The sequence below is a fragment of the Mastigoproctus giganteus genome, chromosome 8, assembly GCF_048544385.1.
Source record: "Mastigoproctus giganteus isolate SK-2022 chromosome 8, ASM4854438v1, whole genome shotgun sequence".
Lineage (NCBI taxonomy): Eukaryota > Metazoa > Arthropoda > Arachnida > Uropygi > Thelyphonidae > Mastigoproctus > Mastigoproctus giganteus.
Genome location: NC_143582.1, coordinates 11,413,619 through 11,430,406, shown reverse-complemented (window position 1 = coordinate 11,430,406; position 16,788 = coordinate 11,413,619). Strand labels below are relative to the sequence as shown.

Sequence of the window (16,788 nt, the reverse complement as noted above, 5' to 3'; positions counted from 1 at the left end):
TGGACAGTGTTCCTTTTTACATCTGCATTTTATTTATGCAAAATGGGAAATTAATTTTCTTATTAAATAAGAATTTAATGATATAGTTTGGAACTTCTTCCTTTTAACTTTTTTCCTTGTAATGTTTGTGTCCCGATAACATCTAAATTAACAAAGACCATAATGCTTAATTGCATAGTGACTCCCTCCCCCCACCCAAAGTAAAATGTGCAATTATTGGGACAGATCATGCAGGATCACTGGCAGAGTTATTACACCAAAGATGCATTTGGTGGTAGTATGAATATCTTTCATATACACGTGCATTGTAATTTGTTTGTAATGGTATATTAATAAACTTATAGCATAAATGAAATCTTTCATATACATTGCATTTTTTTCAATAAAAAAAATGCAATTACTTTAGAGTAATGGTAAGTAAACCCATCGAAACAGCTAGTGATGTGAACAATGCTACATTGTCTACAAAGTGACTAATGGCATGCAATAAGTTTTTAAATTAACGTCCAGTTTCACCATAATGAACTTGTACAGTATTGAAATCAAAGCATTGTTGGCACAAAAATAGCTGATGGTCTCTTATGTACTTTTAAAAAGTTTTTTTTGCTTAGTTGTTTTGCATATTTCTGCTCTTACACCATTTTCTGGGGTAGATTCAATTCCTAAGAGTCTCTAGCATTTCCATCACAGCTGTATTTGATGGATTAGCAACAGCTTTGTTTTCTTTGTTTCCAAGACTAGCACATAATTCCTAATCCATGAGTTCCCCTTATGTTGGTGCTTTGCTGCCTATCTCCATGTATCCTCTGTACACTTCTTCACCCATATTTTCAGTCGCGTCGTCTTTTGAAAATCCCTCAGGAACGTCACTCACCTTAGTGGTGAGGCTGAACATGAAACAATTCTGGATTGTTTCAAGTTCAACTAGAATCCATACATTGGACAGGAAGTGAATTTCATCAAGCAGTGTAATGGACCTTGCAAGTTTTGGCATACTATCAAATCTCTTGTTAATCTGGCAAAAAATCTTTCCCATCATACTACTGTGGTAATAGTGTTTTAAATTTTTAATAATCCCTTGGTCTAATCCCTCATGGAGCTGGTCATATTTGGGGGAAGAGAAACAGTTTGTATGGCTTTGGTCTTAACATCATTCTTGTAGGATATGCGATTATCTAGTAGGAGACATACCTTATGCTTCTGCCTAGTCGTGTCTGTTGAATTATAGGAGCCACTCTTTAAATATAGAAGAGGTCATCCAGGTGCTGCATTTGGATACATATTTCACTAGTATTAACTGCATTCCATGCAGGTATGTCGGGTTGGTTTGATTTACTGATAATGCGTAGCTTTCTCTTTCCATTCCTGTCCAGTTGCACACAGCAAGGGCTGTTATTCTTTTTCTGCTCGCCTTGCTCCAGATGGTTTTTCATTTGTGAATAAGAGACCACCATCTGGGAGGGCACAATAATAGACCCCCCCACTTCATCACAATTATAGATGTCTTGTGCTTTGTAGTGCTCACTGTCAAGCCAAATGTGTAGCTAATGCTCCCTTGCTGCCTTATTGTGACTTTGCTTTTCCCCACTTTTTAATTGAATCGTTCAGTGTTGACACCATTGATGAATCCATTGTCAGTTAAATGTTCCTTGCTTATCCAGTTGGTTAGCTAAAGCTTCTGCTCTTGAGGCAGAGTGACCTGAAAATTGGAGTGCTAAGAGGCTTGGATGATTCTGTGTCGTTTCTTGCTTAGATTGGCAACTTCCTATAAACTAATCCATTATTGCCTCCTGATTTTGTTTTGATTCACAATATTTGTGATTATGATATTCCATACTTGCTGTTTCATTTTGTGACAGCTTACTGGTCAAGTCCTTGATAACAGTGACTGGTTCTCTAAGAATCAAGTCCTGTTTCTTTGAAATCATTGGGTAAAAATAAAATGTTTAAAATGTTTTAACTTATTCATTGTGTTCTTGATTCAAGGAAGTGCAATTGACTGTAGGCTACATGCAGCTGCTTTACAACAGAAGGAATGACCTTCTTTATAACATTCACTTAATGTGGGAACATAAATATTGCATGTATTTGTGTATGTACAGGAAATGTCTTCAAGAACCAGCAAACTGAAAAACTATTGGTTAATGTAGAATTAAAAGCTTTATCAGCTTGTAGGAAAACAATCAGCCAGTATGTTTGTAAAAGTAAACATGTGCATAGACTGGAAAATGTAGCATGAATGTTGTGTTGACTATAATCGCTATGTAAGTGAAAAGTAAAGAAAAATATATTTTAGGAAAAACAACTGTTTTTAATTAAGAGTTATAAAATATGTTAGGAAATGCAAAATTCGACTCAGCTTGGGTATGCAAAAAATGTTATATGCGAATAAGTGTTATGTGATTAACCAGAAAAATTTGTAATAGGAATATAAACAGTTTGCGATTTTTACTTTTTATGCAATTAAATGTTATGGTGGTGGTATTATGAATAAACTTGCTTTCTTTTTATGAACTAAAACTTAAATATTTACATAATTATATTCTATAATTGCAAATTTCCACTAATTTGGACTATTCCTTTTTCCTGCAGTCTGAATTAGTGAAGTGCTACTGTACTTAAAAAAGGACATTTGAAGCAAGTTTTAGGGTAGTGATGCACAACTTTTTTTTTTCTTTTTAAAGGACCATTTAAAAAATTTATTTTATATCCACAGGATGAGGGAACTGGTTATCATTCTTATATAATTAAAAACGAATTTTAGTCGAAACTTTAAAAAAAAATTGTATTATGTTAAAGTATAAAATAATACAGTAATAACTTAACATTGCTACAGGAAAACAAAGTATTTTTAAATCATAAACAGTAGTTAGAATTCATATATGAAGCTATACTTGACATCTGCAATATTTGTTACATAGCAGGCAATAACTGTGACACGAACACTATGATGTTTTAAAAGCAACTATTTATATTACTTGTCAATGCAAGAGAATTCTATTTCTCTGCTTACATTGGTACTGTGCTAAATAGAGAAATACTAAATAGTGTGGAAATGACACTGATGTCTTATGTATTATTAACATTTTTGTTTTTGGCAACTATTCATTTTATTACTTGATATTTGAACTGAATGTTTTATGACAATTTATTGAAATTTTCTTATAGGTTGAGATGAGCTACAAAAATGTTTAGGCAGGCAGCATGTGCCCTACAGGTTGCACATCACTGCTCTAAGACTTGTTGTTGATCAGTAATAAGTTATTTACTGAGAGTGTTGATAACTGCAGTTTGTAATTCAGCATTTTAGCCATAGACACCTATAAATATTTAAAAAAATATTTGTACTTGTAAATATAGTGAAATTCAGTATTAAAAAGTTCATTCTCTCCCCCTACCCCCCCCCTTCATCCTATCTTTCAAAGATAGTTATAGATTTTTAAGCAGGGTGGGATTACTGTTCTTTCCTTCCTTCCTTAGGATTGTGGTGATTTTTACCAAGTTTTGCTGAAAATTGAATTATTTTGACATTGCTGGTAGGAGGATGAGGATTGCAAGGTTGGAGAGGACCCTCAAGAAGGGTTGCAGGATGAAAGGTTTGAGAAACACTGGTACAGCTGAGTATCACCATTTTAGTTTCCATAAAGTGAAATGGAAACTTAATGTATACAAGATATTTATTAAGGGAAAAAAAAGTAAATGGAATGTTATACTAATGCAGGGTGACTGTTATAATTTTCCTGTTTTTTTTTTGGCTAGCATATATATATATGCACAAAGCACCTATATTCATCCTGCCCATTTGTTCACATGTAATAACTCCAAGTCTAATAAATAAATTTTTACCAAATGTTATATTCTGTTATTGTAGAAAGATTTAAGCCAGCCTAAATTTCATTAAAATTGCAGCAGTAGAAATTTAGGCAATTATTTCTTTGTCCCTCTGTCTGCATGTAATGACTTGATTCCCAGTGGGTAGTATTTTATTTCATACATAATATCCAGTGGAATATTTATCACATAACTAAATTTAAATTGCCTTAGCAATTTTTCAGCCTGCACTGAAAAAACAAGCAAAAAAAAAAAAAACCACCATACTCAATACGGGCAGTTTTGGATATTCAGCAGAAGTTCATAGAAAGGGTAAGTGAATGATGCAAGCAAAAGGCAGATTTTCCCCATGCAATATGAATATAAATAGCATATTTAATCAGCCACTAATTATATATAAAGTATGTAATGGTGCTTATAATTCTAAATATTATGGTTTTTTTTTTTTATATATATAAACCCCAAACAAGAGAGGTATTAGAACCTATAGTACTCAATACCGTGCTTGGGTTGGAGGTTGAGAAGACGAAAGAAATATTTGTTGGCATTGGACATGAACTTCTGTAGACTGTAATTTTCAGGAAATACGAAGGAAGGTTGTTCCAGAAAATGACAGTTGAATGAATAAACGAGGAAGATGAAAAGTTGGTTCTGTGAGTTTGAAGTTGGACAGTAAATGGATGTTGGCTGGTGGCGGCACATTCGGACTGTTTTGAAAGAGCGGGAATTATAGAAACCAATTCGGAAGAACAGTGCCCATGGAAGTATCTGTAGATGAGGCATGCAGCAGAAACAGTACGTCTATGAGACAGGGAGTGGAGAGACTCCTGTTAGAGATGAATCATTAATTAACCTAACTGCCCTCTTCTAAATGGAATCAAGAAGCCTGAGAGAGGTTTTGGGTGTACCATCCCAGATGTGGGCACAATATTCCATGGCAGGGCAGATTTGCGATTTATATAGAGTGAGCAGCTGTTTGGAAGACAAGTAACAGCGAAAGAGAACTTTTTTTTTTTTTTTTTTTTTAGATGCAGAGGAAGCAATATTTGTAATGTGCATGTGACAAGAGAGATTAGAAGTCAGGGTAATCCCCAAAAGAGATATCTATCTATCTATCATTTTGCCTAGAAATCTGAGTGCCACTAAAGATAAGCATAGGATTAGAAGAATCCTTTTTGCGAAATATAAGACAAGACTGAGTTTTAGAAGGGTTGAAATCAACTAAGTTGTCTTTGCCCCACAGGAAAATTACTGAAGATTGGCATTTAAGGAATTGGTAGCAGATTTTCAATAAGTTGCTGATTGAACAGGGCAAGGTTCACAAAATGGAAAGTAGAATGCAATGTGCTATCATTGGCAAAACTATGGATAGGATTTCCAGTCAATAATGGAAGATCATTAATATACAAGAGGAAAAGAGTTGGGGGGGGGGGGGAGGAACTAAACCTTGGGGGACACCGGCATTAGTGGAGAAGTTGGAAGACAGAGCCATCTACCATCACCCTCAGTGAGCGATTAGAGAGAAAACTGGATAACCAATTACTAAAAACAGTTGGCAAACTTTAAAATGGAAGCTTGTTTAGAAGACCTTTATGCCAAACACGATCGAAAGCCTTTGAGATGTCAAGAGCAACTACTTGTGTTTCACCAAACCATTCCATTGAATTAGTCCATAAATGGGGGGTAACATAAGCCAGAACATCACCAGTGGATCAACACTGACTGAATCCATACTGGCAATTGTTGATCAGATGGAAGGTGTCTAGGTAGTTTAAGAGTTGGCTGTTAATTGATTTCTCCATTACTTTAGAAAAAGTAGAAGTAATTGCAATGGGACGATAATTGGATGGAAGGGATTTGTCATCCTTTTTAGGAACTGGCTGGATATGAGCAAATTTCCAAGCAGAAGGAAAAACACCTTTGGAATAAAGTGAAAAAAGCAGCAAAGAATAGGAGTAAATTCAATAGCACAGGTTTTGTGAACAAGTGGAGAAATACCATTGGACCTAGAGCTTTCTTATCATCAAGATTAGTCAAAGTCCTTTTGACGGAAGACCACAGGAAGCATTGAATGGAGCATGGTGGGAGGTGTTTTACCAAGATCATTAATACATGAGTTGGAAGAAAAATGGGATGCTTAGCAGGTCAGCTTTATCCTTGGCTGAAGTGACAACAGAACCATCTGGTTTGGACAGAGGTGGGAGCAGAGTTGGGCAAAAGTTGCAGCCAATAGCTTTGGCAAGGGACCAGAATGCTCGGCTACCATTAGGGCAAGAAGCAAGTTTTCTACTCTTAGCCTGTTCAAACTCTAGTTTGGACTGATTTATAACTGCTTTACAATTGTTGTGAGCTTTGGTGTATGCAGAAAATGAAACTGAAGAATTAGAAACAAGCCAATTACGATATGCAACATTCTCTTGAACAGCCTTAGCACATTTATTGGAAAACCAAGGTTTAGATAAAGCACGAGATTTTAAAGTGGAGTGTGGGATAAAGGATTCCATTCCTGCAAGAATAATTTCACTCACATGATCAGAGCAAATGTTGACATCAGAAGTTTTGAAACAGTAATCCGACTAAGGAAAAGAAAAATCTTGCAGGTCATCCCATTTTACATTCTTGTAATGCCAAATAACACTATGTTGTGAATAGTCATGAGATAAAGGCTGCATTGGAGAAGAGACAATCAAGTTGTGATCTGAGGTGCCTAAAGGACCACTCCCTTTGACCGTGTACTTAGAAGGGTTGTTTGTGAGAAAAACAAGCATGTTGGCTGTATGATTAGGATTGTCTGGTATTCTTGTAGGTAAGTGAACAATCTGTGCAAGGTCATTAGTAATTGTAAAAGCCTCAGCGTGTCGACCAGCTGGGTTGGTGTGACTAGAAAACGGAAGCCAGCTGGAGTTGTGAACATTAAAATCACTAAGGAAAATTGCCTCACTGTTAGGAAAGTTGGACTGGAGAAAGTCAAGTTGCAAAGAGTCAAAGAGCTTCAAGTGATTAGTGGAGTTGGGAGAACGGTAAAGACAACAGATGAATTTTACACAACGAGGTAGAGAGATTTTAAGCCAGAGAAGATCAAAGAGGAGATTCCAAATTTCCAAGTCTCTGACAGGGAATATCAGAATGGGCATATGCACAAGTACTGCCACCTTTAAGGCAAAAGGAATCATACAGCGAATAATTTGGGCATCTGAGATGAGAAGTAGTTGAATCAACCGATAACTGAGATTCTCTCAGAAAAAGTATTACTGCTTTGATAATCCATTCGCAAAATATTGACTTCTGTATTCACTTCTAATGTAATTGCATTTGTTTCTTATTCATCACTTTTTAAACATCTAGGTGGTGTATTTGATATACAAAAAAAATTAAAACAAATATTAGACTCGCGTAAGAGTTAATTTTAACGTGGAGTTTTTTTTCCTTTTAAGCTGCTGGTGGCCCTGATTTTTGACTGTACAGTTGAATGGGAAATGCAGGACTTTTCTTTTGGTTCTGTAATCAATCCTGTGAAATTGGATGTGAAGTCCCATTTATAACACTTTTTTTCACTTAGTGATCTTTGGTGCTGGTTGAATCAAATGCTATAACAGGAATTTACTGGGTGTTTTTTTTTTTTTATATCATTATATAATATAGTGTCTTACTTAAGAATCAGTTAAGGTTTTCCATTTTAAATTATTTCTTCTTTCTTTCCCCAAAAATTGACTGGCAAATGAGTCTGTTCTCATTACTCCCCCCCTCCCCCCACCATGCCCAACAAATGGTTAAAGATTGAAATAAATCATTCTTAAGTCATCAAAAATCTATTGTGCATAGATGTTTAATACTGGAACAATTTGGGAAAATGGTCTGACAGGATAAAATGTCTTTGTAAACAAAACTGGAAGCACAGCTAAGTTTGCATCATGCCATAAGTGCAGGTCATTCTGCTGCAGATGTATTTTTAAAAACTGAATTCTTTTTATATATTAGATATTTGCTTGTTTTTTTTTAAATGATTTTTGCATGTATAAATTGTATTAATATTTTGCCTGTACTGGTGATTAATTGTTTTTGGTGAGATATAATTAAAACGAAGTAAAGCATTCTGTAAGTAATGCAATTTCCAAGTGATGTGTGGATGGGTACAAGTTAAGGAATCCATAAAATAATTACTATTATCAGTGAGAATTTGGTTAATATCAGCTGTTATTTTGAGAGATGCAAATAATTTCTATTAACTTTTTTTTACAGAGGTTTACACAGTATCTTGCATCCAGTAATTGTACATTTCAGCTTGGTACCTTTCTCGATAAATGTGGGGTACAAGGTATGTGCTCTTAACATTTTGTGGGTTAGAATTCTTATTGTCTTAATTTTGTTTTCTTTTGTACATATGTTTATATAAGCTTGTATATATCTGGAAGTGTAAGCACAGTAATTTGAGATTAATTATTAAAGAAATGGGGGGGGGATTTTGGTGGTGGCTGAAGCACAAATAAAAAAGAAAAGAATTATTGTACTCAATTACTGAATTGAGCTCAGTAATATTTAGTATGATATTTTTAGTATTATGAGTAAAGGTTGCACTGACAAAATAAATTTACTGTTTTTTTACAATATTGCAAGCAGATATTTATTAACTTTAGTCATAAAATAGACATTTAAAATCAATTTCTACAAATATAAAATTTAAATATTAAGGAAATACATTCATTCTCTTAATATTAAAAACTTCATCTGCATTGAACACCAGTACTATTTTCATTAAGGGAATGGAAATAGGCATCTGTTTTACTTAATTCTACGGTTGGTGATGATGAGAGAGGTAGCATTAGTAGAGGCATTTTGATGCAAGAAAGCAAGCTTATGCAGCATCAGCCAAAAGAAAAAAAAAAAAAAACCACTTTCACTTCACCCCTCTGTTCGTTTGAAATACCTGTCTAGCTGAGCCTTAAACTTATTTAGGCTATCAACTTCCACGACAAGGGATGGAAGTCTGTTCCACCAACCACCCACTGGCTAAAGGCAAATTTCCACATGTCTATCCTACATCTGTCTTTCCTCAATTTGAATTTATGCCCTCTCAGGTGATTATTCTGAGCGAGAGGAAGAATCCCATCAGCATTGAGCATGCTCAAACCATTCAAGACCTTATACACCTCTATCAGATCACCTCGCTGGTGCCTAGTTTCCAGACACTGTAATTTGCAAAACTTAAGCCTTTCTTCGTAAGAGCACCCCTTTGTTCCATTCACTAATCTTGTTGCCCTTCTCTGTACCCATTCCAGCAGCTCTACATCCTTCTTGAAATGAGGCCTCCAGACCTGTATACAGTACTCTAGGTGTGGCCTGACCATTGCCTTATACAAGGGAATAATCACCTCCTTATCCCTGCTAGAAAAATTCCTATATATCATTGACAATACACCATGAGCTACTCTTGCAGCCTGTCTGCACTGCTCAGAGAACTTCATATCTGCCTGCACAACCACCCCCAGGTCCCTTTCATTCTCTACCACTGTCAGTGTAGTACCACAGAGTTGATATGTTGCTCTGGGGTTGCTGTTTCCCATGTGTAGTACTTTACATTTGTCAATGTTAAACTTCATTTGCCACCTCTCAGCCCATCTGCTCAACCTTTCCAGATCCTGTTGCAGCAGCATAGTGTCAGTAGTGTCCTTGACAACCCTGCCTACCTTTTTTGTATCGTCTGCAAACTTCGACATCAAGCTTGATATACCTCATCAATATCATTTATGAATACAGAAAACAATAATGGACCCAACACTGAGCCCTGAGGGACTCCACTAATCCATTGATTACCACTCTCTTCTCCCCCTCAGCCACCCCTTTATCCACAGCAGCAATTTGCCTCCAATGCCACACTGCTCCAATTTGTGCAGCAGTCTTCCATGTGCAACAGTATCAAAAGCCTTTCTAAGATCCAAGTATATAATATCAAAGTTATTCCCTGCATCCAGTTCCTTTGTGACTGCATCATAGTATCCAATCAAATTGGTCAGGCATGACTTCCCCTTAACAAAACCATGCTGTGTCCGAGCTATAGCTGAAGTCTGTCTAAATGATCCTGCAGTGCTTCTTTAACTTGTGCCTCCATTAATTTTCCTGGAACAGAAGTTAAACTCACAGGTCTATAATTACTGGTGTCAGCCTTTGATCCTCCTTTGTGAATTGGGGTGACATTTGCACATCTCCAGTCTGTGGGTACCTCCCCTGAGTCCAAGGAAACTTTCATAATTATGGCTGGGGGGGGGGAAAGATGATTGGATTGCAGGAAGTTTTATTTTAGCCAGAGTTATAAATTACTGGAATAAGTTGTCTACATGGGTTGTAGAGGCTGACAGTTTGGGGAAATTCAAAGGTCATCTGGATAGTACCTTTTGGGTCAGGGAAGTGCATAGGATGATAGGTTTAATTTCCTTTTCTTTTATTATTTATTTTTTTAATCGTGTTTTATTTGTGTTTTTTTTTTTTTTGGCTGGTGCAATATAAGCCATAGGCTTTCTTGCACCATGTGGCCATTACTAATTTGTTATTGCAGTAAGAAAAGTTATACATGTATTGGAACACCTCACATTTGAAGTAATGGTTAATTCCAGAGGTTACATGAGAAATGGAAAGCAGGATCCTGTTAAAAGGATTATAAAGGGCATGCAGACTCAGTGATAGCTATTTGGGAAAAAAGAATCTAGAGGTCTTCAAGAGGCAGGTGTGTTAATAGAATGCCACAAGTCATTACTGTTCACCACATAGTAGAAAGAGTGAAATAATCGCTTATTTTCAAGAGTTAAGTTTTTGATTTAGGTTAGGATTGAGCGCGATTCTAATCTTTTGAAATCACATATTCCACCATGAGTTGCTGAGTAGGCATTAGAAACACAGGGGACAGTCTTTGTATGCTTTCATAAGTGCCTTTCAAGTATTCTAATTTAATAATAAAAAAAAAAGTAAAGTGAATTAGCTTTTATCCCTGATATGGCCAAGGGCAGAAGAGTTTACATATTCATTGCAACTGCAAACGTACTGAATTAAAGGTAGCCAGCTATTTGGTGCCACAGATTTTATTGTAGTGTAATGTACATTGTGCAATTCCTGCATATATTTCCCCTCCTTTTGTTTTTATATTTCATAAACGATTACTGTTTTTGTCTAATCTCATGCTGAAACATTCCTTTTTAGGTTACGATATGTCAACATTCATTAGGCGTCATGCCAAATACTTGAATGAGAAAGCAGTATCGTATAGAACAGTGGCTTTTGATTTCTGTAAAGTTAAAAGGGGGTAAGTAGATTTTTGATACTTTTTTTAAGTATTCACAAAGTTGGTATCAATATGATTTATAAACATTTGATGAATACAGCATTTGTTTTTCTCTATACAGAAACTTTGCTTGGAGATAATTTTCTCATTTCAGCTGTTTTGTTTGAGTTTTACAGTATTGTATAGCAAAAGAACATCAAAATGCTAATTCTGTTTTTATGATTGCCTCTGACTTTGAATGGTTTTTTGAACTTCTTTTCAAATTTAAGTGTAAATTAATGGATTGCTATAAAATTAAGGGATAAATTTGTATAAGTTGGCTTTGTCAGAATATGTAAAGTAGTTGATATAATTATTAGTTGTGGCTTAAAAGGCAAATTTACATGAATGCAGGTGCTAAACTGGGGTAGGTTAAAATATTAACATTATAAGGAGTGCATACAAATTGATTTATTAACTTCTAAATTAATTTAAATTTACTAATGCCTTAAATTGTGGCAGTTGTTTCCTACATCCTTATGTCAGAATAACTGTATTCTATGTAAGAGTAGAGTTAATAGCATGTGATTTGGGCTAAAAAATACTGAAAAAATTATAAATATTCATCTGTAGAAGTATTCACTGTTCTTATATAGTATGAACCAGAGCTGTAATGCTCAATACATTCTACGTTGATATCAATATTTGTAAAATAATAAGTGGAGTTTACCTCAATATAGTACGTAGAACACTACTGTATGATACCCTCCAGAAATTAAAACAAAAATCGAAAAACTTGCATTAGAGTAACAAATAATTAAAAAAAATTTAAAAATCAATTTAACACAATAAACAAAACTCAATTTAGCACAATTAAAAATCGATTTAATGCAATTAACAAAAATTTGCAAAAACTATTTTCCTTCAATTTTTTTGTTAATTACATTAAATTGATTTTTAATTGTGCTAAATTGAGTTGTGTTAAATTGATTTTTAAAATTATTTGTTACTGTAATGTAAGTTCCCCCCCGCCCTTAATTTCTGGAGAGTATCATATGGAAGTGTTCTATGTACTATATTGAGGTAAACTCCTCATTTTACAAATCACTGTTCTTATTTAGTTGCTTTGGAAGATTGAGGTTTTCACCCAGAAGCTTGACAGAAGAATGAGATTGCATTGTAGCTCTTAATGAAGAGTTGTACTTTATGAATCTCATAAAGTACCATGATCTTTAAGAGTACAGCAATTTGATTTTTATTGACAAGATTTAGCATTCAGTTAGAAATTTTGAAGACTTTTTTTTTTTTTCTAGAATTGAAATCAGATTTGTGATACTTACCCCAGCAGGTCTTCAGAACATAAGTTAACCTGTTTTTCTGTATTTGAAATGGCATTTAAGGATCAAAGGACAAATATTCAGTACCCTGGAACTCTGATTCCAGGGGAGTATAAAAATATTTTTAACAAAGCAACTTTTTTAGATGGGTAAGTGAGACTATTAAAGACAAAAGCTAAATTCAAGCAGTTTGTTGACTTCTTTGAAATTGCATCTTTTACAGAATAGATGCATGGTTGATGATGACAGGGGGGAAGAAACTAAGATATTGAATAAACTTTCCGAAGATGAATTGTCAGATTTCAAAACTGCATCGAGGTCTTCACTGTGAAGAAATGTTCCAAAACATAAAGGGAAGAGATGCTGCTTATGTAGCAATAAAAAAAATTCACCAATTTCATGAATTATAACTCTTACTGGTCAGATCATGTATTTTTATGCAAAGGTTAGTACATGTAAATAATTGGATAATTTCTTGGTGCTTCCCTGTGTTGACAGACTCCAGCAAGCCATCGGTGTAGCTGAAGTCTTCAGTTTGACATCCCAACACTACATAGTGTAAGTTTAAACCTTTCACGAATATTTTTTCTGCATGTGGGAGAGTCTCCACTGAACATGAATTTTCGGTAGTGGCAGATTATGTAGTTTCTTCACACAATTTTGAATTCATATGTAAAATTGGAACCATTTTGCTATAGGGAAGTGATTTAAGTTGCAGCAGTAATAAATTTAATTTTTCTTAAACGTTTGCAAATGTACATCCTTTAATTTTAACAAATGATGCAACTTGGCACATGTTATCTGAAGCGTGGGGAAAACATCAGTAAGCATTACATGACTTGTCTTCTGTTTTCAATTTTGTGGGTTAGTGGCCAATGTTAATTATAATTATGGACATCTTTGTGAAAACAACTGTGCTTAAATTTTTTTTTTACTTTTGCAGTTAAACTTTCTTTACTTGCAAAAATTCTGTCCAAGTTGCATTTTTACAAGGAAATATATAAAAGTGTGCTTATACTATGTAACATTCATGTGCAACCACAAACTTTGTCATTTTATTGCTTTGACCATAGTAAAGATTATTATAATAATGGACAGAAATTTTAATCCATTTTATTGCTGAATTTTTTCCTGATAACTGCTACAGACCATTGTTTAGGATTGGGTTATTTTTACAAGTGGTATGTAAGGAAATCTTGGAGAATTCCAAAATAAACCTAATAACTATAATGAGAATTTGAATGAAAGATCAATCTCCAAAATTATAAAAGGAAATTTTCTATACACTAAATGAGTACATTTTTGTTCTACATTGAGTTTGTGAGATTCTGCTTCATCGCTTTTTAAGGACTTTCTTATGACTCCGAGGTTAGAACCACTTATGTATTCATTTAATTTTCTTGCTATTTCCTCTGTTAGAGGAAATAGTAAGAAGATTGTTACTTTCAAATTATAAATTTAATTCTAATATGTAAATTAATATCTACTTTCTACAATAGAACTCTGCTTTCATATCTGTAGTTAGAGAAGTTTTCTCTTTTGATAGGAAAGAAGATGGAATACTAAGAACAATGAATACCGACAAAGTAAGTGTAGCTTTTTTTTTTATTTAGTGGCTTTTATTTAACTGTCAGAAGAATTAAAATGTTAATTTTCATTGCATGTAAGTTTTGACATTTTTAATGTTCTACCTTAACTCACTTTTTTTTTTTTTTAATATATCTTTACTTTTTATTGTATATTTAGAAACTTGGAACAACTGTAACCTTACTGTATATCCAGTTCTTAGTTTCTGGGCTTTCTCAAAAGTAAAAGTTTGATTTCATGTCACTTTCATTTTCCTTCAGATAATAAAACTGCAATAATTAAATTATTTATTTTTTTTTTTCAACAGTAAGTAAGAAGTTTTATAGGTACATCTTAATGGAAAGATTTAGAAGTGTGATAAAGATATTTAGTTATTAAAATAGCTTCTTGAAATAAAACTAAATTTTGCCTTTCATAAAATGTATGAAATACTTGTGTTTAAGCATTTCATACATTTTATTTTCATATTCTCTGCAATTTTTACAGAATTATTTTAGTGTTGGTGAACATATTAGATTTTTCAAAATAGACCTTGGCTATATATATATATATATATATTTTTTTTTTTTTAAATCTGATGCATATTTGATAATTAAACACTTTCCCAGTAAGTTTCCTGATTGCATTTGTTGTAGCTGACACAACTTTTGCTTCACTGGCAAATTGGCATCCTTTGATCAGTTTCTTTGTTTTAACAAATAAAACAGTCGTGGAAAAATATCAGATGAATAAGGAGGATGTTGTTGTAGGTGTTTGGAAAGGTGTTAAAAAAATTGCCCCTGCTTATTGTGCAACAATATTGTCACGAAATAATGTTTAATTAAAAAAGTCAGTTATTTTAAGTTTTCTTTCGATTGCATCTCTCAGGGATTATTTCCTATTATTTCTAAGTATTATTCATTAAATTAATAATCAGTTATACCTTTATCAGAAAATATTAGCTTAACTTATCTTTGGATATTTTTTTTTCTACTGGGTGACTTCCATTCAGAGGATTGATGTTTTCTGTCTGGGTTATAAAGATAACACCATGTTTAAATGTTTCATCTCCTGTGACTATTTGTAGAAATCCCATATTGTGATCCTAATATTTCCATATGATAATCCATTAAAAATTTGGGAACAAAAAAGGTGCATAATCTTTTCATGTTTAAAATATCAAATTGGATGATGCCTTGATTATCCTGTGATATTCCAATTTTTGAGACTATCAATTATTTGACAATCTGTCCAAATAACATTTTTAACACAAGACAATTTTCACATGTGTAGAATTTCTTACAGAAATTGGCATTTTGGTTGAGTATATATGGATGTTTACTCTTGTCTATTGCTGTTGGTAATTTCCTATCATTCTCTTCCAGAATGTTTCTTTTTGATCAAGAATATTCTATAAAAATTCTTTTGATTGAAGTCAGGCTGTAGAAATGATTAGTGTTTGAGAAAGCTTCAAGAGATAGGATATTTTGAAAGTTACAAATTCTACAAAGGTGGACAGGATGCTATAGGGTATGAAAGCCTTACACATCAACAAATAGACTTTTGTTATGTTAGGAGCATGGGTTGAGTCTAAATAAGAATTGAAGTAATATCATACAGTAGTTGCCAAGCTGCGATATTATATATGATATTTTAAACAAAGATCAGCGCAGTTTCTCTGGGCCAAAATTTTAACAGCAGCTCAGATTGAAACAAGAGTTGAATTTGCAAAAAGAACTGTTAGAAACTTGATTGTGATTCTAGATTTCCTAAAAACAGCAATAGGAGATGAAGCATGGTGTTTCATAAAGAGATGTAACTGATGGCGAGCTATAGTGGGCTCGTGAGAGCCCATTGTTGAAATGATTTATTTTACAAATGAAGTCCTGAATTCAATTATTGAGTATACAGAGCTGGAACTACAGTGGGGTCAAGCAGACCCCATCCCCAGCGTTTTAATGACACAATGGACCATTGATGTGTTTTAAAATTGTTTCATTTTGATTTAATTACAGTTGGACCTCTGTTTAAAGAACTTTATAGCGAATTTAAAATTCCCCTTGGTAATTACATTTAATAGTTTCTGTAGAATGAAGAAAATTTCCATATAATGAACGGATTACGAGAGACTTAACTTCGTACGTGTTGTTCTGGCCTTTAGGCAATTAGAAAGAGCGAATTTACAGGTTAAAGGGATTACTGTTCTGTAATTTTAGTGGTGCCTGTAAAACCAATACAGCCACCTATCCTACTACTGATAAGTCGTGCTAGTCAATATGCTTTCCCTAGCCAGTCAGAAGATTAAGGCGTATTCTCGACACAGCCTCTGGTGAACCTGTGCTGTTGTTCCCTTTCTCCTGAAAGCAGTCATCTGTTTTTCAGAGAAGTGAGTGATTCGTGCCTTTTCAGTAAATTTCTCCTGTCTAAGTTTACATGGTCACAGTAGCTGAATATCAGTGATTCTGTCAACTTGGACAGTATTCAAAGAACAGTAATGATGATGAAGGGGGGGCATGAGAGCAACTAAGGTAACAAACTTTCCAAAGATGAAATGTTGGCAGATTTTGAAACTGCATCGAGGCCTTCACTGTGAAGAAAATGTTCCAAAACATAATAAAATAATTTTCTTTTAATATTATTAAAAGAAAATAATAAAACCAAAACTGTATGCATTATATTACCAATATTCAAAAAACCCGCACGATTGATTGAGGATGATTGCTAAAGAACTTGAAGTGGAAATTATAAAGGTCAATCTTTTGTTTGGGCCCAGATGGGCAGCTTGTAGCTTGCAGATGACAATTG

General features: G+C 34.0%; 1 protein-coding gene across 6 annotated transcripts in view; it reads left to right on the top strand.

The window, feature by feature from the left end:
• The window catches only part of LOC150081248 (phosphatidylinositol-binding clathrin assembly protein LAP-like), a 325,729-nt gene that overhangs the window by 106,763 nt on the left and 202,178 nt on the right, over window positions 1-16,788 (top strand). For all 6 annotated transcript variants that reach the window (XM_090379536.1, XM_090379532.1, XM_090379535.1 and 3 more), the window contains exons 3-5: window positions 8,071-8,146; window positions 11,020-11,122; window positions 13,964-14,003. In XM_090379536.1, coding sequence (XP_090235662.1) covers window positions 8,071-8,146; window positions 11,020-11,122; window positions 13,964-14,003 — 219 coding nt within the window. The remainder of the gene's footprint in view (window positions 1-8,070; window positions 8,147-11,019; window positions 11,123-13,963; window positions 14,004-16,788) is intronic.